The 22,183-nt window shown below is 46.9% G+C and overlaps 1 protein-coding gene across 4 annotated transcripts in view; it reads right to left on the bottom strand.

The window, feature by feature from the left end:
• Positions 1–22,183, bottom strand: part of LOC138669911 (lethal(3)malignant brain tumor-like protein 4) — a 215,266-nt gene that overhangs the window by 90,087 nt on the left and 102,996 nt on the right. For all 4 annotated transcript variants that reach the window (XM_069756764.1, XM_069756765.1, XM_069756766.1 and 1 more), the window contains exons 13-15: positions 16,952–17,037; positions 16,055–16,165; positions 15,564–15,678 (exon numbers count right to left, since the gene is read on the bottom strand). In XM_069756764.1, coding sequence (XP_069612865.1) covers positions 15,564–15,678; positions 16,055–16,165; positions 16,952–17,037 — 312 coding nt within the window. The remainder of the gene's footprint in view (positions 1–15,563; positions 15,679–16,054; positions 16,166–16,951; positions 17,038–22,183) is intronic.

Here is a 22,183-nt window from a genome sequence, read left to right as displayed (position 1 = left end):
CTTTGCAGGAGTTTCAGGCGGATAAACCTGATCGTTGTCCGCCGGAAAGACTGTTTGTTCTGGATAATTGGACCAGTAGATTCATCTCCGAGGTCCATTCATCTGTGTTGGCAGGTCATCCTGGAATATTTGGTACTAGAGACTTGGTGGCCAGGTCTTTTTGGTGGCCTTCCTTGTCGAGGGATGTGCGTTCTTTCGTGCAGTCTTGTGGAGTTTGCGCTCGGGCTAAGCCTTGCTGTTCTCGGGCCAGTGGATTGTTGTTACCTTTGCCTATCCCGAAGAGGCCTTGGACGCACATTTCCATGGACTTTATTTCGGATCTCCCTGTCTCTCAAAAAATGTCCGTCATATGGGTTGTGTGTGACCGCTTTTCTAAGATGGTTCATCTGGTACCCTTGCCTAAGTTACCTTCCTCCTCTGAGTTGGTCCCTCTGTTTTTTCAAAACGTGGTCCGTCTGCATGGCATTCCGGAGAACATCGTTTCTGACAGGGGATCCCAGTTTGTGTCTAGATTTTGGCGGACGTTCTGTGCTAAGATGGGCATTGATTTGTCCTTTTCGTCTGCATTCCATCCTCAGACGAATGGCCAGACGGAACGAACTAATCAGACTTTAGAAACTTATTTAAGGTGTTTTGTTTCTGCTGATCAAGATGACTGGGTTTCCTTTTTGCCGCTTGCCGAGTTTGCCCTTAATAATCGGGCTAGTTCTGCTACCTTGGTGTCTCCTTTCTTTTGTAATTCGGGGTTTCATCCTCGTTTTTCCTCTGCTCAGGTGGAGCCTTCTGATTGTCCTGGAGTGGACATGGTGGTGGATAGGTTGCATCGGATTTGGAGTCATGTGGTGGACAATTTGAAGTTGTCCCAGGAGAGGGCTCAGCAGTTTGCTAATCGCCGTCGCCGCGTGGGTCCTCGACTTCTTGTTGGGGACTTGGTGTGGTTGTCTTCTCGTTTTGTTCCTATGAAGGTCTCTTCTCCTAAGTTCAAGCCTCGGTTCATCGGTCCCTATAGGATCTTGGAAATTCTTAACCCTGTGTCGTTTCGTTTGGATCTCCCGGCATCGTTTGCTATTCATAATGTGTTCCATCGGTCGTTGTTGCGGAAGTATGAGGTACCTGTCGTTTCTTCGCTTGAGCCTCCTGCTCCGCTGCTGGTGGAGGGAGAATTGGAGTATGTTGTGGAGAAGATCTTGGATTCTCGTGTTTCCAGACGGAAACTCCAGTATTTGGTCAAGTAGAAGGGTTATGGTCAGGAGGATAATTCTTGGGTGATTGCCTCTGATGTTCATGCTGCCGATTTGGTCCGTGCTTTTCATAGGGCTCATCCTGGTCGCCCTGGTGGTTCTCGTGAGGGTTCGGTGACCCCTCCTCAAGGGGGGGGGTACTGTTGTGAGTTCTGTTTTTGGGCTCCCTCTGGTGGTTACTGATGGTACTGGGTGACTTGTGTTCTGTGCGGTCTCTGGTGTCCACCTGTTCCATCAGGTTATGGGAGTTTCCTATTTAACCTGGCTTTTTTGTCATTTCCTCGCCGGCTATCAATGTAATCAGCATGTCTTTTTACCTCTGCTCCCTGCGTCTGTTATCTTCAGGACAAGCTAAGTTTTGTTTTTCCTGTTCCACGTTTTGCTTAATTTTTGTCTTAGTCCAGCTTGCAGAGATGTGATTCCTTGCTGCTGGTTGCTCTAGTGGGCTGAAATTACTCCTCATGTTCCATGAGTTGGCACATGAGTACAAGTAATTTCAGGATGGTTTTTTGAAGGGTTTTTCGCTGACCGCGCAGTTCACTTTTGTATCCTCTGCTATCTAGCTTTAGCGGGCCTCATTTTTGCTGATTCTATTTCTCATAACTACGTATGTGCTTTCCTCTCACTTCACCGTTATTACATGTGGGGGGCTGCTATTTCTGTGGGGTGTTTCTCTGGAGGCAAGTGAGGTCTGTGTTTCTTCTTATAGGGGAAGTTAATCCTTCGGCTGGCGCGAGACGTCTAGGAATCATCGTAGGCACGTTCCCCGGCTACTGCTGGTTGTGTGTTTAGGTTCAGGATCGCGGTCAGCTCAGGTTCCATCACCCTGGAGCTTGTTTTGTTTTTGTGCTTGTCCTTTTGTGATCCCCTGCCATTGGGATCATGACACAGTACGGTCCCTGGCTGATTAGCCCTCTAAGTTCCACAGTCAATAGTGAATGTCACGATTAGAAGGCTGTGAAAGTGAAGGAGCACCCCTTTCACCCTGTCCGCCCCCCAATACGCAATTGCATAGTGTTAATTGTTGTCATGGCAACCCGGGAACAAAGACTGACCTCCGGGTCTGCTAGTTCTGGAATAGCCTGTTAGGTCAGGTTATAATTGGGGTCTAATATGCCTCCTGAATCCATGGTCTGGAAACTCTGCACAGCTCACTCTCATTTAGAACCGGTGATCAATCCTCAAAAGTGGGTGGACTAAGTCACAAAACTTGTCAAACTCCAAGCTCTGATTAGACAGGAATGGGTTGTCAGTCAGGATTTGGCCCAGAAGCTGATATATGCCAGGGCGAATTGCAGGAGTCTTGAGAAATATGGGACAACACTGAGTCTTTACATAAATTTGTTGTATTTGTCAATAAAAGTTTAACAATTTATGAAATGCTGCGGCGAGAGCTGAAATCCTTTTCCCAGCTACAATCCGAGTTTGGTTCGGGGGGATATCAATATGCACAGGTGAGACGTGCGTTTATGCCCAGAACAGGGGAGACTGTTTTAAAATTTAAGGCGATTTAGTGTTGGAGTATGTGTGTGGAGAGGGGGCAATGAGAGGGGTTATTTCCACCATGTACAGAGACCTACTACATACTCATTTACTGGGCTTCCCGATTGGCGCTAGAACTAAATGGGAAAGAGAATTGGGCCATTTAGAGGATGAAACATGGATGTCTGTTTTAGAATGGATACCAAATCTGTCACTGAATGAACCGTACAGATGTCTCAGCTTCATATCCTACACAGTGTATAGATCTCCAGATGTCTTGTATAAGGCCGGATTGCGGTCTGACTCGGAGTGCCCTAGGTGCAGGAATGACAATGCTGGACTGCTTCACATGCTCTGGACGTGTCTGAGGTTGGCTGCTTTCTGGTTGGTGATTATCAGCCAAATAGAGGGGGCTTATAGATGCGTGGTCCCAAGGGAACCAGTGGTGTGTTTGTTGGGATATGTAGAGGAGATAAGAGTAGATAATTTGAAGATACAGTTATATGAAAAAGTTTGGGCACCCCTATTAATCTTAAGCTTAATGTTTTATAAAAAATTGTTTTTTTTTTTTGCAACAGCTATTTCAGTTTCATATATCTAATAACTGTTGGACACAGTAATGTTTCTGCCTTGAAATGATGTTTATTGTACTAACAGAAAATGTGCCATCTGCATTCAAACAAAATTTGACAGGTGCATAAGTATGGGCACCCCACCAGAAAAGTGACATTAATATTTAGTAGATCCTCCTTTTGCAAAAATAACAGCCTCTAGTCGCTTCCTGTAGCTTTTAATAAGTTCCTGGAACCTGCATGAAGGTATTTTTGACCATTCCTCTTTACAAAACAATTCCAGTTCAGTTCAGTTTGATGGTCGCCGAGCATGGACAGCCCTCTTCAAATGATCCCACAGATGTTCAATGATATTCAGGTCTGGGGACTGGGATGGCCATTCCAGAACAGTGTAATTGTTCCTCTGCATGAATGCCTGAGTAGATTTGGAGCGGTGTTTTGGATCATTGTCTTGCTGAAAGATCCATCCCCTGCGTAACTTCAACTTTGTCACTGATTCATGAACATTATTGTCAAGAATCTGCTGATACTGAGAGGAATCCATGCGTCCCTCAACTTTAACAAGATTCCTGGTGCCGGCATTGGCTACACAGCCCCAAAGCATGATGGAACCTCCACCAAATTTTACTGTGGGTAGCAAGTGTTTTTCTTGGAATGCTGTGTTTTTGGCCGCCATGCATAACGCCTTTTTGTATGACCAACAACTCAATCTTGGTTTCATCAGTCCACAGGACCTTCTTCCAAAAAGAAATTGGCTTCTCCAAATGTGCTTTTGCATACCTCAGCCGACTCTGTTTGTTGCGTGCTTGCACAAACGGCTTCTTTCGCATCACTCTCCCATACAGCTTCTCCTTGTGCAAAGTGCGTTGTATAGTTGACCGATGCACAGTGACACCATCTGCAGCAAGTTGATGCTGCAGCTCTCTGGAGGTGGTCTGAGGATCTCACCATTCTTATTCTCTGCCTTTCTGATGTTTTTCTTGGCCTGCCACTTCTGGCCTTAACAAGAACTGTACCTGTGTTCTTCCATTTCCTTACTATGTTCCTCACAGTGGAAATTGACAGGTTAAATCTCTGAGACAGCTTTTTGTATCCTCCCCCTGAACAACTATGTTGAATAATCTTTGTTTTCAGATCATTAGACAGGTGTTTTGAGGAGCCCATGACGCCACTCTTCAGAGGAGATTTAAACAGGAGAACAACTTGCAAGTGGCCACTTTAAGTAGCTTTTCTCATGATTGCATACACCTGGCTATGAAGTTCAAAGCTCAATGAGGTTAGAAAACCAAAAAAAGTGCTTGAGTAAATCAGCAAAAAGTAGGTAGGAATATTTAAAACAAGAAAATGATAAGGGTGCCCATACTTATGCACCTGTCAAATTTTGTTTGAATGAAGATTGCACATTTTCTGTTAGTACAATAAACATCATTTCAAGGCAGAAACATTATTGTGTCCAACAGTTAATAGATATATGAAACTGAAATACATAGCTGTTGCAAAAAAAAACCCAATTTTTATAAAACATTAAGCTTAAGATTAATAGGGGTGCCCAAACTTTTCATATAACTGTAGCAATTGCTAGACTATTGTACATGGCTCGGAAGGTCATAGCAAGAAACTGGATAAAAGAGGATCCGCTTTCGAGAGGAGAATACCTTCAATACGTGAAACATGTTATTACCCTAGAAAAGGGAGTATACCAGAAAAGAGGGAAAGTGGAGTTTTATGATAAACTGTGGACGCCTTGGCTGGAATTGGGGTAGGGGAGGAATGAGGGGAGAAAGTTCTGGGAAGATTTTTCCTGTTGGGATGTTTGTTTATAAGGGGACTGTAGGAGTCATCACATAACACTAAAGTATATGCCGGTATAAGATATGCTAAGGGAAGAGCGTGAGCTGTCTAAATGGGGAGAAAGGATGAGAGGGTGATAATGTTGGGACATATTGCGAGGGGGGGGGGGGAAATCTTTTCAAAATCCCTGTATTGTTGTAAAATGTTTATTGTGATTTTATACTTAATAAAAATCTATTTGAGTTGATAGTTGTACTTTGGTAACCATAGACACATCTGACTAAAAGATCTAACTACGTGGTAGTTCACATGAGCGTTTTTACACACGGACCGATAGTCTGCGCATGTAAAAAATCACAGCATACACTACTTTGATCTGCATTTTTGATCAGACTCGTCCAGTATATGTCAACGGGTATGTAAAAAAGACAAATCACATATTGGTTTCATTTCTACGTCAGAAGTTTCGATGAATCGCTAATTATAATATTTTTTTTGTACAAAGTTCACACATTTTAGGCTGCTGAGCTTTTAGGCATGTTATCAGCAATGCCATTCTGTACTTTTCTTCAGAGACTCAATTTTCTTGTGCTAGACAGGACTGAACTTTGGGATACAAACTCTGGGATACGCTGCCTACAGATACAGAAACAAGCAAGAATCTGCAGGGTAGAGATATGCAAGATGTTCATCCCTCAGTATGAGAATGACTCACCTTGTGAAATAGTGATCTGTATCAACAATCAGCCCGGTGATACTGTAAAGTATGTGTCTCACCATTTACACAGTTTAATGGCACCTTATGTCCCCGAATGTTTCCCCTGCTGTCAAGATAATGTGAATATGCCATGTTTGAGAATCTACCTAAAAGTACATTGGCTTTTCAGACACATATATATTTCCCATAAGGGATGGGGGCAGTGTTCTGGATCACTGCGTTAAGAAACACGTGATGGTGTCTCCGCGGTGTTGGATGTTTTGATCTCCCCGAGGTCATTCATCCTTATGTTTATAGACCTTTTACTAGGCACTGCTCCTTATAGCCAGTTTCCTACTCCACACTGATGAGGGGCAAATACCCCGAAACAGCTGTCTGTGGATGGATACCATGTTTTGGCATAGGTGGTTTTCCTTTTTTGATGCTGCCCTTCCCGTGGTTGTTTCTTCCCGGTGAAAGACCTGGCTATTTATTGCTTGCGTTGAGAAACACGTGATGGTGTCTCCGCGGCTTTTCTACATGCATTTGCATATTTCCTATAAGGGATGGGAGCAGTGTACTGGATCACTGCGTTAAGAAACACGTGATGGTGTCTCCGCGGTGTTGGATGTTTTGATCTCCCCGAGGTCATTCATCCTTATGTTTATATGACTGAGGTAATAGTGACCAGGTGCAATGGATCTCACAGGGGAAAGAGGAATGTCTACTTCGCTCACCTCGGGGGAGGGGAGAGAAGGACCTAGAAGGAATCGACTCTCTGGCGCCACCACTTGACTCTGGTCAGGGAGGGAACTGCACCGAGGGCAAACAGTCGCCGGAAAGACTTCTCTTATAGGTACGAGTTAGTGAGGCGCTCCCAGTGAGGGGGGATATATATCACCAGTCCAGCCTGGGGATATATAACTAAAGCTCCCCGCCGTCACTGCCAGAGTTCCTCACTAAAACAGTACGGTATTCTGCCACCAGTTCCTCATTTAAAATAAGCCCCATCCGACAGCAGGCCAGGAGCCAACCCTGGGGTAGCATATAATAACCAATGGAGCGTGCAGACGTGGGGATTCGTGGATCGAGATAAAAGAGCAGCCCAAGATTAATTTTATATTTAATTGCTGAGGAGGTGCACTAGAAAATACAGATATACATACAAGAGCAAATATATACAGTCAGGAGTGTAGTACAAGGATAGAGTATAGATAGGTTGCAATTACCGTGTAATGTAGCATGTGACCACAGGGAGGCGCTGATGGATCACAGGTCCAAATCTTATTTACAGGCTTTCAAGGCTGTGTCAGCAAACGTAACCTCCGGTCATCAGAAAACCCAGTCCAAAATGAGGGGCTGCCTTATATCTCCTAAGCTACCTCACATATCTGCCCCCACCCCTGGGTGGTGCAGCCTCTCTCTTCTCATGTCTGAGAATATGATTTTCTGCCTAGGACTGTGGCTGGCCCATAACTTTGCGCCCAAAGCTCTGAATGGGTTGGTTGTACCGCCACTGGATTCCGCTGGATTTTATATGCGCATATAGACTAAATATGACTACCGTATGAAATTCCTGTTAGCTATGCTTTATAACTCCACAATCTAAAGTGCTACAGGTGGCTAAATAATATGGGCGCGTGGGGAAAGGAACGCCGATTTGGAATATGTGCTCTGCTTATCTTAGAGTTATTGCATTCTGTTATTATAAGTCATTTTCCAGATTCCATACCTCAGTCTGCTGTGACTTGTACTGGAGCGCCCCCAGACGCAGGACTGCGGGGTACTCGGTATCGGTCCTCTCTGTCTCGGTCCTGGGGTTGTCACGGTGGCTGGACCCGGTCCGTGACCCTGCTAAGGGGCGTCCAATGAAAGGTGATGAAAGGTTGTCAAGGGTTCGTGACACCACCTGTGGTATTCGGTCAGGGTGACCGACGCTGCTTGGGGGTTCACTAGGGTGATGTTATGGCAGCTAGATGGTATACCTTCCCACAGGTGAAGTATATTCCCAGGGCTTCTCAGTAGTGTAGGTGGTGATGATGCAAGGTGCAGTCAATAACGAGGACACAAAGGGTTGCAGTCTCTTTACCTCTTTACTGAAGACTTCGGAATCCGCAATCCAGAGCACTGCTAACAGGGCTGGCTGAGACCAGCCGATCCGAAGGCACATCCAGAGTTCCCTTTGCAGGTGGAAACCAGTGCCTACCAACTAGCGCCTGTGTGTTGTAGTCCTTCCCTGCTGAGCACCACGGGATAGTCCTCACAACTTTCGTATCTGTTCTTTCTCTTCTCCGTCCCCCAGTTTATTTGGCTAGGACGCACCCGTATGACAGGAAGGCCTGGAGTTATTCTGGGACCCTAGAGACGCCCCTCTCCCACAATTGCCCCCTATGTCTGCTTAGGTGATTTAAGGTAGACAGCCAACCTATAATCAACTGTCCTGCCGCTGTTTGAAGTAATGCTTGAAGTCTGTTACTTCCTCGGCGTTCCGGCCACCGGCTACGCGCCTCAGTAGGATGTTGCCGATCTCGGGGCACGACTCCTACTGGTTCTATCTCCTTTGTGCTGTGATCTTGTTTCTCACTCCTCCACAATATACTTCGCTTCGTATCCTTCCTTACGATGCCGCCGCAAGGTAGTGCAGGCGCGGCTCCGTAACAATCTGTCCTTTCTGCTAGGTACCTGTCAGGAACCCACCCCTGACAGGTCCTCCTTGGAGCTCTCTCAGGTTTCTTTCTCTGTAACTTCCTGTCCGACCCCCAGTTTTACCAGAGTGTGAGGAGTGGCCTAATACATAGTGCCTTTTGCTCCCCCTGATGGCCGGAGTGTGAAGTGTAATGTGTGACTGTGATACCTGGTCAGGTGAACGCTTTTAGTGCAATCAGACATAACATCACTCTCCTTAGTGGCAGAGCGACATTACTGCAACGACCAGGACTCTGGGGCGCTGCAGTACCATGTGCTTAGTCACACAAAGAGGTTCAGGTTGCTATAGCTGCAGAAGAGTTCACATGCACCCTTTTGTTAAAAGCTTCAGAAAGCTTGAGTTAATTAAAGGTAAACACTGCATGGCATTTGATGCCCTTGGGGATGCCAAGGGAGGGGGCACATTTCACGAGTGGAGAGATATTTACTTTGTCCCTCACACTAGGAAAGCGACCTTCCAGGAAAGTAATGTGAAAGAGATTTCAAGCAGTGGTTCAAACGGATATTCCTGCAGGACATCGAGTACTAAATTAAGATCCCAGGGATCCACTGGTGCCGGTCAGGAGGAACAGAGGGAGAAATCCCTTGAATGAAGGTCTTGAGCTGTCGGCGAACAGCCAGATTCCTTTAAAAAAGAATACAAAGGGCAGAAACTTGTCCCTTAAAGAACTAAGAGACAGTCCAGACTCCAGAGCCGATGGATGGATTGGAAGTGAAAAAAAACATTGAAGCGACCTGATGAGTCTCACATCAGCAAAGAAACGCCTTCCACGTACGATGGTAGATCCGAGAGGATGAAGGCTTCTTTGCTTTAATCATGGTCTGTACGACCTGATCGAAGAACCCAGCCAACCTCAAGACGGCTGCTTCAGAAGCCATGCCGTTAAGTTGAGCGACTGAGAAATCTGGTGGAAGAGGGGCCCCTGCGACAAAAGGTCCGGAAAATCCAGAAGTCTCCACATTGTATCCACTCCAACTTTGCGTACCAGGGTCTTCATGGTCAACCCGGAGCGATGAGTACGACTTTCAACTTTCCTCTTTTTTGATTACCTTGGTAATCAGCGGAAGGGGTGGAAACATGTATGGAAAAGAACTGTGTTGAGGGTATTGCTAGTGCATCGGATCCGATCGCTAGCGGGTCGCGAGATCTGGACACAAACTGAGGAACCTTGTGGTTCAGACTGGACGCCATGAGGTTGACGACCGGAATCCCCCATATGAGGCAGCTCTTGAAAAAAACTGACGGATTCAGCAACCATTTGCCTGCTTTGAGACCCTCTCAGCTGAGAAAGTCTGCTGCCCAATTTTCAACTCCTGGTATGTGCACTGCGGAAATTGCTGTGACATTGTTCTTGGCCCAAGAAAGGATCCGTGCGACTTCTGACATCACTGCCCGACTTCGAGCTCCCCCTTGATGATTGACGTACACCGTGGCATTGTCGGACTGAAATCGGATGACCATGAAAAAGTTGCTGCCAGTAAAGCAAGGCGAGGAATATCGCTCGTAGTTCCAGGATATTGATCGGGAGGGATGACTCATGAGCTGACCATCGACCCTGGACAGTCAAATCTTGGAATACTGCTCCCTAGCCGAGGAGACTGGCGTCCAATGTGACTACCTACTAACGAATGGGGAGGAAGGACCTCCCGGGATGGACCGACCGAGAGCTCTCCCACCATTTCAGGGACTGCTTTATAAGCAGGGGAATTGAGACACACTGATCCAGGGAGAGGATCGACTTGTCTCATCTCATTGAAGGAAGAGTTGGAGAGGACGTTGGACCGGGATCGGAGAAGACTTTGCGGAGTTGACGATCCAGCCTAGGATGGGAAAGAGTGTCTAGGGGATCCGTAGACTCTCATGGCATGCCAAGGGTGTTGCGGCCTTGATGAGTATGTCATCTAGATAGGGAATAACGAGGATGCCATTGGTGTGTAGAATGGCCATCGCCGTCGCCATTTTTTTCGTAAAAACTCTGGGAGCAGTGGCAAAGCCAAATGTAAGCACTGTGAAATGGAAGTGAAGTTTCTGAATGGTGAAACAAAGGCATCTCTGGTGCAGGGGAAAAACATCTTGAATGTCCACCAAGCAGAGGAATTCAGCTAGCTCCATGGAGGCTATCACGGATCGAAGGGACTCCATCCTGAAGCGGTGTAGTTGCACCTATTTGTTTAGTGAATTGATGTCCAGAGTGGGAAGAACTGAACCGTCATTTTTTGGGGACCACAAACAGGTTTGAATAGAAAACCTACTAAGAGCTCTCATGTGGGAATGGAGATAACGCCGGCCTTGAGGAGGGAGTCAACAGCCTTGAAGAAGCTCTGAATGAGAGGGGCATTCATCGGTGAACTGGACTCGAAAAATAAACAAATTCGAGGGAGAGTAGAAAACTCTGTCTTGTAGCCATAGGAGTCGACGTCTCGGACCCAGGCATCGTCGACTATGAATAGCCAACCTTCCCGGAACTGAAGAAGACTACCCACTCTGATAGGACTCCCAGATGGGGGCGACCCGTCATGCTGAGAAGAATCTGTTGGAGCCTGACCTGGTTGAAGAGGTCTTGAGCACCAGGTCGGAGATGGTTTAAAAGAGGGCCTTTTCCTTTGTTGAAGCACCGGGGATTCATCTTGTCGGGAGTTACTCTGTGGTAGGAACCTCTGAAAAGAGTGAGAGGGAACAGTATGACGGGCATACGTTTGGCTCTTTGTTGGGGTAGAGACTTACTCCTTCCTCCCGTGGCGTTGAAGATAATCTTATCCAGCTTATCCAATCTTATCTCCAAAGAGCTGAGAACCGTGAAGAGAAAGACCTGAGAGGTAACTCTTTGAAGCGGAGTCCGCGTTCCAGGCCATCAGCCAAGGGACCCTGCGGATAGTGCTGATGTTGCCGGCTGCTATGGCTGAACAGGCAGCTGCATCGAGGCACGCGGTCGAGAGGTATCTTCCCTTGGGGCCGACCTGGCCCGCTAGGTCTGCCAGCTCGTCCACAGGGGCACCACAGACGATACCCTAGAAAGATGTTACGCCCAGGCGGAGACTGCCTTGGCTACCCAGGAAGCCTCGAAGGATGAGTAGAGGGTAGCACCCACGGCCTTAAAGATGGACTTGACCAGAGATTCAATGTGTCTGTTGGAGGGTTCCTTTTAAGGAGGAACAGTCAGAGGGAGTATAGTATTTGTGGCCAGCCGGGAGAACGGGGGGGTCCACCAAGGGGGAATCTGCCCACTTGTTAAGCAGAGTCAGGTTCAAAAGGATACAGGACGCTCATGTATTTTCTTCTCTGGGAACGCTTGTCTGGGTGCTGCCATTCCACTGTGAAGATCCACTTGTTGTGGTACGGGATGGGCTCTTCATCTGTGTAAAACACAGTCTGCTCAGAGTTAGAGATCTGAGTCCTGTGTGTTAAGAATCTCATTAACGGTGATGATTAAAAGTCCAAAGTGTAATGCAGTTTGGAGACCTATGCCGAGTCCAGATCTGAATCTGGCTCAGCGTGGGTCTGACTTTAGCTCCTCAGAAGGGTCAGAAGAGTGTGAGTTCATGCTGGACGGTGAACTAATGCTGGAGCGCCTTTTGGAACTTCTGGACTTCCTGCAAGGGGAATCGCTTTGAGTATGCGAGGGGATAGCAGCCGACACATCCAAGGGGGACAATTGTGACCCACTGGCAGAGGCAGGACTAGGAAGCCGTTCCAAAACTGAAACCAAAGTGAGAGATACTTTGGTTAGGTCAGATACCGACTGAGATAGGGATATCACCCACTCAGGAGGGGGCGCACTCTCGTTGCGAGCAGTGGGTGGGGGCTCCGGGGAAGAAATATTAGACCCCCTCCCCCCCCCCCCCCCCAGTGATGAGAGGTGACCTCCCAGTGACATAGGTTACAGATGTGGATCCTGGCCGGAAAAAGGCAGAGCCACAGGGTAGCAGGAGCTGTGGGTGTGAGGCTACAGACACCGTGAAGATGGCGCTGATTTGTGGATGGAGCCTGTGGCATGCAAATTTCCCACTCTGTGGTGCAGAGAGGGAAGTCGGCCGAGGGAGAGGGCGGCCAGTGAAGACGGGTCCAGGAGAAAGGGCCGTGCAGATCGGTCGGCAGGAGTTGGCAGAGCTAAAGCGGAGCTCCGGCGCGCATGATTGGGCGACTTGGGGGGCGTAGACTAGCCCTGTAGTAGGCCGCTGCAGAAGCCGGGAGCTAAATTTGGGCTGGGAACCCACAGGAGGGAGAGGGATGGCACGGCAGGCGCTGCAGACCGCAGGGAGAGCCGGGACAGAACCGGGAGGGTGCCGCCGCTATTTCCTAATTTTACCCACTGGTCTAGAAACCTTTAAGGGAAATCATAAGATTTTATTTTTTTTTAATGGAGCCCCCTGCACTGACGCATGAATACCTGTCCTGAAGATCCCGCGTCCCTCTTCGCATTAGTGGTGCTGGAAGACGGACTAGCATGCAGACCTCAGGGCCACTGGGCATCTCCAGTGGCCATCGGGTAACGATTCCATCTTCCTCCCCTGAACAACCGGCTCTGGAGGGTGGGCGGCGCACCGGGGTAGTGGCAAGGACCAGTCAGCATCTTCGGTCTTGGGGATGTCCCTAACACGCTTGAAGTGTTAGGAGGCATGGGGTCCTGCCTGGCAGACACGGGAGGGTACAGTAGTGATGCATTCCCACACTGTGCTCCCGATCTGTAGGGGGGAGAGCGGAGTGACCCAATACACTCCGTCGCCCAGATCACAAGCTATAGCTGAAAAATAGAGATGATTAATAGAACACAACAAAACCTAAAGGTAGATACGGGGCTGAGAGCAGCCTCTTGTCCACCTCCTACTGACACTAAGCTGGGGGAGCACGGTGGCGCAGTGGTTAGCACAGCAGCCTTGCAGCGCTGGAGTCCTGGGTTCAAACCCCACCAAGGACAATATCTGCAAAGAGTTTGTATGTTCTCTCCGTGTTTACGTGGGTTTCCTCCGGGCACTCCGGTTTCCTCCCACATTCCAAAGACATACTGATAGGGAATTTAGATTGTGAGCCCCATCGGGGACAGTGATGATAATGTGTGCAAAATGTAAAGCGCTGCGGAATATGTTAGCGCTATATAAAAATAAAGATTATTATTAAAAATAAAGATTATTATTAAGCTAAAACTGAATAGTTTTCTGACAGTTGGTGGGTTTATACTGCTGGGGAGGAGCTAACTCTTTTTTTTGCATAGTGTCAACCTCCTAGTGGCAGCAGAATACACCAAATGGTTTCCTGTGTCTCTCAAAGCGCGAGAGAAAACAGCCATACTTGCAATATCAAGTTCTGGCACAAATGCACAAACAGGATGCAGTGGGGTCCCCCAAGGTAAAGCAGGGACAGCACAGGTGTAAAACACTTTTACCTTTCCGGGACCCACTGCATTCTGTTTGTGCATTTGTGTCAGGACATGATATTGCAAGTATGGCTGTTTTTTCTCTCTCAGTGACATAATTAGCAAAAGCTAAGTAAATAAGGCAGCACACTGCAGCTCTAAAACATGTAAACTTGAAAACACGAAATTTGAACTGCATTACTGCACTAGAAATATGAAAAATGAGAGCTTTTAGAGCATAAAAAATGCCAATTTTATGTGTACCTGGTAGCCCCTTTACGGCATCTCTCTTATACCAGGTCCTAAACTTGCCTTACCTCACTGAGAATAAACGTCTCCATCTGAATGGGTACATGTGAAACCTCTTCTTAGACTAAAATTCTCTCTCTCTGTGGAGGGGTATTGGACCTGCTGTAATTAAAACACCTGAAGCTAGGAGGCGGAGTGCACGATCAGAAGGCTAAAGAATACATTTCAAAAACCTGACCGGCACATCCAAACAGACTAAGCGTGAACAGGTGCTGAACCTAGAGTCGCCAACTCGTATATAGTTAAGAAAATAAGGCAGCACACTGCAGCGCTAAAACATGTAAACTTGAAAACACAAAATTTGAACTGCAATACTGCACTAGAAATATGAAAAATGAGAGCTTATTTCGTGTTTTCAAGTTTACATGTTTTAGCGCTGCAGTGTGCTGCCTTATTTACTTAACTATATACGAGTTGGCGACTCTAGGTTCAGCACCTGTTCACGCTTAGTCTATGTTTGGATGTGCCGGTTAGGTTTTTGAAATGTATTCTTTAGCCTTCTGATCGTGCACTCCGCCTCCTAGCTTCAGGTGTTTTAATTACAGCAGGTCCAATACCCCTCCACAGAGAGAGAGAATTTTAGTCTAAGAAGAGGTTTCACATGTACCCATTCAGATGGAGACGTTTATTCTCAGCGAGGTAAGCCAAGTTTAGGACCTGGTATAAGAGAGATGCCGTAAAGGGGCTACCAGGTACACATAAAATTGGCCATTTTTATGCGCTAAAAGCTCTCATTTTTCATATTTCTAGTGCAGTAATGCAGTTCAAATTTCGTGTTTTCAAGTTTACATGTTTTAGCGCTGCAGTGTGCTGCCTTATTTACTTAACTATATACGAGTTGGCGACTCTAGGTTCAGCACCTGTTCACGCTTAGTCTATGTTTGGATGTGCCGGTCAGGTTTTTGAAATGTATTCTTTAGCCTTCTGATCGTGCACTCCGCCTCCTAGCTTCAGGTGTTTTAATTACAGCAGGTCCAATACCCCTCCACAGAGAGAGAGAATTTTAGTCTAAGAAGGTTTCACATGTACCCATTCAGATGGAGTCGTTTATTCTCAGCGAGGTAAGGCAAGTTTAGGACCTGGTATAAGAGAGATGCCGTAAAGGGGCTACCAGGTACACATAAAATTGGCCATTTTTATGCGCTAAAAGCTCTCATTTTTCATATTTCTAGTGCAGTAATGCAGTTCAAATTTCGTGTTTTCAAGTTTACATGTTTTAGCGCTGCAGTGTGCTGCCTTATTTACTTAACTATATACGAGTTGGCGACTCTAGGTTCAGCACCTGTTCACGTTTAGTCTATGTTTGGATGTGCCGGTCATGTTTTTGAAATATAATTAGCAAAAGCAACATAATATTGATTGCCTTTTACAGAAAGTAAATAACAAAATAAAATTGAGGTAAACCCTCTCTTACCAGGAGGCAACTGTAGAGGGTGTCCAGTCTTTGCACACCAACCTACTGGGTGAATGTCGGGACTGTCAGCATCCACCCAATAATCGTAAAGTGAGCTCCAGCCATCAAAATGGAGCTAAAACAGATATAAACCTGCTGTAAATTTGTGATTTACTTTAGTCAAATCAATAGTAAAGGCCTGATAAATTTACATTTAATGATTTTGTGGCGATATATGACCATTAATTGTACTGGAGAACACCTGTCAGACTGGTTTTCAATGACATAGGTAACAGTACAGATAGGAGGCATACAGGACAGTTATATGGCTGTGGAACTCGATATCCAGCTATGTGTGGAAAACGTCATGAAAGTGTGTGCAGTGTAAATGCACCTTGTAACATGTGCTAAAAGCTCAATCGCCACGTAGCCAGTGCATCTGTGGTTGCCAAATTAACAAATATTTTCCCAAATTTTTATAAAGTCTGCATCAATTTTTAGACTTGTGTCACCTTAATGCGGTTTTCCTCTCTTTCAATAATTGTGCAGACTCTGATTAAAATAGGGTTTCTCTTGTCAACAGCCTCAAATTTCATCTGTGGCAGGAACCCATGTGGTGGGCGCTGGAAACATGAAAAAAATGTGTGAATTTAAAAACAAAGTCTAAAAAGCAAGAGGTTAAAGGGAACCTGTCACCCCCAAAATCGAAGGTGAGCTAAGGCCACCGGCATCAGGGGATTATCTACAGCATTCTGTAATGCTGTAGATAAGCCCCTGATGTATCCTGAAAGATGAGAAAAAGAGGTTAGATTATACTCACCTGGGCGGGTGGTCCGATCCTTTGGGCGTCGCGGTCCGGGGCCTCCCATCTTCTTACGATGACGTCCTCTTCTTGTCTTCACGCTGCGGCTCCGGCGCAGGCGTACTTTGTCTGCCCTGTTGAGGGCAGAGCAAAGCACTGCAGTACGCAGGGGCCGGGAAAGGTCAGAGAGGCCCAGCGCCTGCACACTGCAGTACTTTGCTCTGCACTTAACAGGGCAGACAAAGTACGCCTGCGCCGGTGCCACAGCGTGAAGACAAGAAGAGGACGTCATCCTATGAAGATGGGAGGCCCCGGACCAGACCGCGACACCCATCGGACCGGACCGCCCGCGTGAGTATAATCTAACCTCTTTTTCTCATCTTTCAGGGTACATCGGGGGCTTATCTACAGCATTACAGAATGCTGCAGATAAGCCCCTGATGCCGGTGGCCTTAGCTCACCTTCGATTTTGGGGGTGACAGATTCCCTTTAAAAATACATGAAAGGGTTTCTGGTCACACAATTTGAGAATATGGCATACTGCTATTTTACTATACAAAGTTACTGCCAATTACCAGACAGAATACACATGTAAGCAGATATTTACCACTTTGAATGCCCTTGCTGGGGCTGCCTGTGTGCCAGTCTTCTCCAGGTATGTCTCCCAAGAAAACGTTTTAGGATCTTTATAGTCTAAGCAACAGAGAAATGTGTGACAGTTTGCTCAGCACATTAGAATGAATTCACACATTGCAGATTTGTTGTGGATTTTCGGTGCAGACACAACCCGAATATTAACAGTACAATGCAGGAGGGAGGGTGTCTGCGTAATTCACACATCTAGCCATACCCCCACAGCATCTGGATGGCAACGCTTTTAAAAAGAATATTCCAGTTTAACCCCTTACTGCCATCGGACGGAATAGTACATCCGATGGCATTATCCCCTGCTTTGAGGTGGGCTCCGGCGGTGAGCCGGCATCAAAGCAGGACATCTCAGCTGTTTTGAACAGCTGACATGTGCCCGCAATAGGCGCGGGTGGAATCGTGATCCACAGGCACTTATTAACTAATTAAATGCCACTGTCAAACTCTGACAGCAGCATTTAACAAGCGCTTCCGGCCGGAAATGCAGGCACCTGTGATCCCCGTCACATGATCAGGGTTGTCAGCATGACAACCAGAGGTCTCCTTGAGACCTTTATGGTTGTTGATGCCGGATTGCTATGAGCACCAACCTGTGGTCGGCGCTCATAGCAAGTCTAATTCTGCTACATAGAGGAGATCTGAGCATCCCCTCTATTTAGCAGAACGATCAAGTTGTGACAGCTTCTAGCCTCCCATGGAGGCTAATGAAGCATTCCAAAAGTTAAAAAAAGGTTGTTAAAAATATGAAAAAAATAAAAAAAAGTAAAGTTAAAATCACCCCCCCTTTCAAAAAATAAAAAAATAAAAAATCAAACCTACACATATTTGGAATCGTCGCGTTCAGAATCACCCAATCTATCAATAAAAAAAGGATTAACTTGATCGCTAAACGGCGTAGCGATAAAAAAGTCTAAACGCCAGAATGACCTTTTTTGGTGGCCGTGAAATTGATTAAAATGCAATAATGGGCGATAAAAATATTGTATCTGCACCAAAATGGTATGATTAAAAACGTCAGCTCAGCACGCAAAAAATAAGCCCTCACCCAACCAGAGATCACGAAAATAGGGATTTTTGTGTACTCACCGTAAAATCATTTTCTCCGAGCCATTCATTGGGGGACACAGAACATGGGTGTATGCTGCTGCCACTAGGAGGCTGACACTAAATGATACAAAGAAAGTTAGCTCCTCCCCTGCAGTATACGCCCTCCTGTAGGCTCTCAGAGAACCAGTTCAGTGCAAAAGCAGTAGGAGACCAATAACAACATATGAGAGTATAGCATGTCAAATTATAAAACAAGCACAAGCTAATAACAGGGTGTGAGATGTGTCCCCCAATGAATGGCACAGAGAAAAGGATTTTACGGTGAGTACACACAAATCCCTATTTCTCCTCCACCTCATTGGGGGATACAGACCATGGGACGTCCCAAAGCAGTCCTTGGGTGGGGTCAACATCAGACCAGGCCCTATGTAACTGCTACTTACAAGTGCGCCACCTAGGCCTGCAGAGTCCGCCTACCCAGACTCACATCTGCGGAAGTCTGGGAATTATAGTGCTTCAAGAATGCATGTGGACTGGATGAACCCACAAGCTTGCAGGCGTGCTTTGCTGACGCCTGGTGCCTAGAACACAAGAAACCTTGATAGACAGGGAGATAGGCTGACATCTAGCACGGAAGGACTCCTGGATGGTGAAACGAATCCACTAGGCTAACATGGCCGATGAAACGGCTAAACCCTTCCTGTAACTGTCAGGAAGCCTTCCTCATACAGTCAGGAAGCCCAAACAAAGTGTCCAACCTTCGGAAGGACGCCGTCCTCGATACGTACCTACTCCGAGTACTCACTTGTCCAGAATATGGGAAATCCATTCCATTTAGTGGACTGGTGCCGAAAGAGAGGAGAGAAGAACGATGCCCTCGTAACAGTGGGAATACGATACCACCTTGGTAACAAGGGAAGGGGATGGCCTGAGGACAACCTTGCCTTGATGGTAATAAGGAAAAAAGTCTGAAAGAACAGAGTGGCAAGCTCCGAAGACTTGTCAGGATGACGAGATCGCAGAGAAAAAAGGGCGACCGTCCCGGATAGTAAAGTCTGTCCGGATCAAAAGGAGTCTACTGTAAGACTCCCAGGACCATTAAGGTCCCAAAGATCTAACGGTATGCGATAGGGAAGAACCACATGTAAAAACTCCCTGCGAGAAAGTCCCTACTTGTAGTTTTGTTGCAATAAGAAGGAAAGGTAGTTGCTCCGCAAACAAAAAACTTGACGTGGTCAGTGCGGATCTCCCAGGATCACTGGGACCCTTCCTGCTTCCGAAAAACTCTCGGAAGTAGTGTAAGAGGGGTTATGGAAACTGGTACCACGGAAGAACCAGAGCATGCACTGCGATGGCTTTTGGATCTCGAGGCCGAACCATGAACTCGAGTACATTGGCGTTCAGTCTGGACGCCATCCGATCTACATCTGGAGAGCTCCAGTGAAGGCAGATCTGATGGACTTGAGGCGGGACCCTGATAGCTAAATATGTCTGCCGCCCAGAGTTCTACTCCTGGGATATGTACTTCCGAGATCACCGAATGATAGATCTCGGCCCATCAGAGAATGTGAGGTACCTCAGCCATGGCGCCTGACCATGGGTACCCGCTAGATGATTGACGTATGGCACAGCCGTGGCATTATCCGATTGAATTCGGATGGGGTGACCCGCCAGAAGGCAGTGGACCTGCTGTAGGACTAGCCGTCTCGTTCGGATCCCCAGAACAATGATCGGGAGAAGAAGACTGGCATCGGTAGTCACTAACAATCATTGAACCGGGAGAAAGGATCTCCCTTGGATGAGGAAGGAGCTCAGAGACTACCCTCTGAAAGCCTGTTTGACTTGCTGAAAACAAGCAGAGCGAAGGAAATTGCTTCCATTGCCGTCACCATTTTTCCTCAGAACCCCCCCCCTAGCAAATCGAATGGAATGAGGGGATGAGTGATCAAGTGCGCGAGCTCCTTGTTGAAGGGACACGGCCTTGTCTCAAGGGAGAATTACCATCCTTCAGGAAGTGTGCAGGATCATCCTCAACAAGGATATCTGCGGGGCTGGAAATTAGGAAAACTTGTCTAAGTTTAGCTGCCAGCCCAGGTGAGAGAGAGAGGGTATCGCAAGTGATATAGACGACTCAGCGCAGTCCTGGAAGAGTGGCTAGAAAGTCGACCAGATAGGGCAGGATGACCACGCCTCCAAGGTGCAAGAGGAACATGACAGCCGCCATGACCCTTGCGAACACTCTGGGTGCGGAAGCAAGGCCAAATGGCAAGGTCGTGACTTGAAAATGCTGTTCGCGAATGGAAAAGCGAAGGAATTTTTGAAGAGGGGAAAAATAGGAATATGAAGGTAAGCATCCCTAATGTCGATGAATGGCAGAAACTCCACCTTTTTCTGTTGAAGTAATGGCTGAGCAGATGAACTCCATCTGAAGAAGGAGGACCTTGTCAAAGGTTGTTAGAAGTTTGAAGTCCAGGATCGGTCTTACTTTTCGTTCCCCTTTTTGGAACCAAGATCCCTTAGATCTAGACTGTCCTGGACAACCCTTCCACTGCTGGTTGGGTCTGTAGGAAACATACGATCCTTTGTTAATCTCCCGCTCAAAAGATTTGCTTGGCGAGCTGTACTGTCTTCGGAAAAAGGTTACTGTTGTGAATCAAAGTAGTTAAGGTCTCCGACCAGGAGATCATAGCTCTAGCAACTCATGCGGCGGCTAAGGAAGGGTAGAGCGCTGAAGCCGAGGCCGCAAGATGGAACGAACCAGATTTGCTATCTGACAGTCCGTGGTATTTTTAATTGATGACCCATTGGGCTCGGTTAATCTGCCAAGTGGCAGAATGTGAGGCTGCATCCAGGAGGTCAGGAAAAAGCCATCTCTTGCTATCAACGCTCTCGATTGATGGTGCAGAGTTAAACTGATGAACCCTCAATCCACCATCCTCTTAACAGGGAAGTAGAGAGGGATTGTCCGCCTTCTTGCATCATCTTCTAAATATTGGTGATGCAGAGGGGGATGCTCAGACGCCAAAAAGGGTGCCTCTGTACATCCACAGAGTTCAGGTCCCCAGGTGGACAGAGCTGGTTGTCCGGCGTTAGGCCTGGATGCAGAAGAGGGTACATGGAGGCGACACTCCATGTGCTCGTCTGTTGATGGTGTGGGGAGATTGGTGCCCTTTAAAGGACCCGTCGCCCCTAAAAATCAGACCAGGCATGGCATCCCACGTCATAGGGGGTATACATGGAGGGGACACCCCACATGTTTGCATATTGGCTGAAAAAGGATACCGCGCTTGAAGAGGCTTCTATTCAGTGAATCGCATATCCAGACGTTACCTGTCTGGGTCAATAAAACACCTATATACAGTTAGGGCCAGAAATATTTGGACAGTGACACAATTTTCGCGAGTTGTGCTCTGCATGCCACCACATTGGATTTGAAATGAAACCTCTACAACAGAATTCAAGTGCAGATTGTAACGTTTAATTTGAAGGGTTTGAACAAAAATATCTGATAGAAAATGTAGGAATTGTACACATTTCTTTACAAACACTCCACATTTTAGGAGGTCAAAAGTAATTGGACAAATAAACATAACCCAAACAAAATATTTTTATTTTCAATATTTTGTTGCAAATCCTTTGGAGGCAATCACTGCCTTAAGTCTGGAACCCATGGACATCACCAAACGCTGGGTTTCCTCCTTCTTAATGCTTTGCCAGGCCTTTACAGCCGCAGCCTTCAGGTCTTGCTTGTTTGTGGGTCTTTCCGTCTTAAGTCTGGATTTGAGCAAGTGAAATGCATGCTCAATTGGGTTTAGATCTGGAGATTGACTTGGCCATTGCAGAATGTTCCACTTTTTGGCACTCATGAACTCCTGGGTAGCTTTGGATGTATGCTTGGGGTCATTGTCCATCTGTACTATGAAGCGCCGTCCAATCAACTTTGCAGCATTTGGCTGAATCTGGGCTGAAAGTATATCCCGGTACACTTCAGAATTCATCCGGCTACTCTTGTCTGCTCTTATGTCATCAATAAACACAAGTGACCCAGTGCCATTGAAAGCCATGCATGCCCATGCCATCACGTTGTCTCCACCATGTTTTACAGAGGATGTGGTGTGCCTTGGATCATGTGCCGTTCCCTTTC

Source organism: Ranitomeya imitator, chromosome 3 (assembly GCF_032444005.1).
Source record: "Ranitomeya imitator isolate aRanImi1 chromosome 3, aRanImi1.pri, whole genome shotgun sequence".
Classification (NCBI taxonomy): domain Eukaryota; kingdom Metazoa; phylum Chordata; class Amphibia; order Anura; family Dendrobatidae; genus Ranitomeya; species Ranitomeya imitator.
Note: the sequence above shows the minus strand (reverse complement) of the source record. Positions and strands in the feature narration are given on the sequence as shown.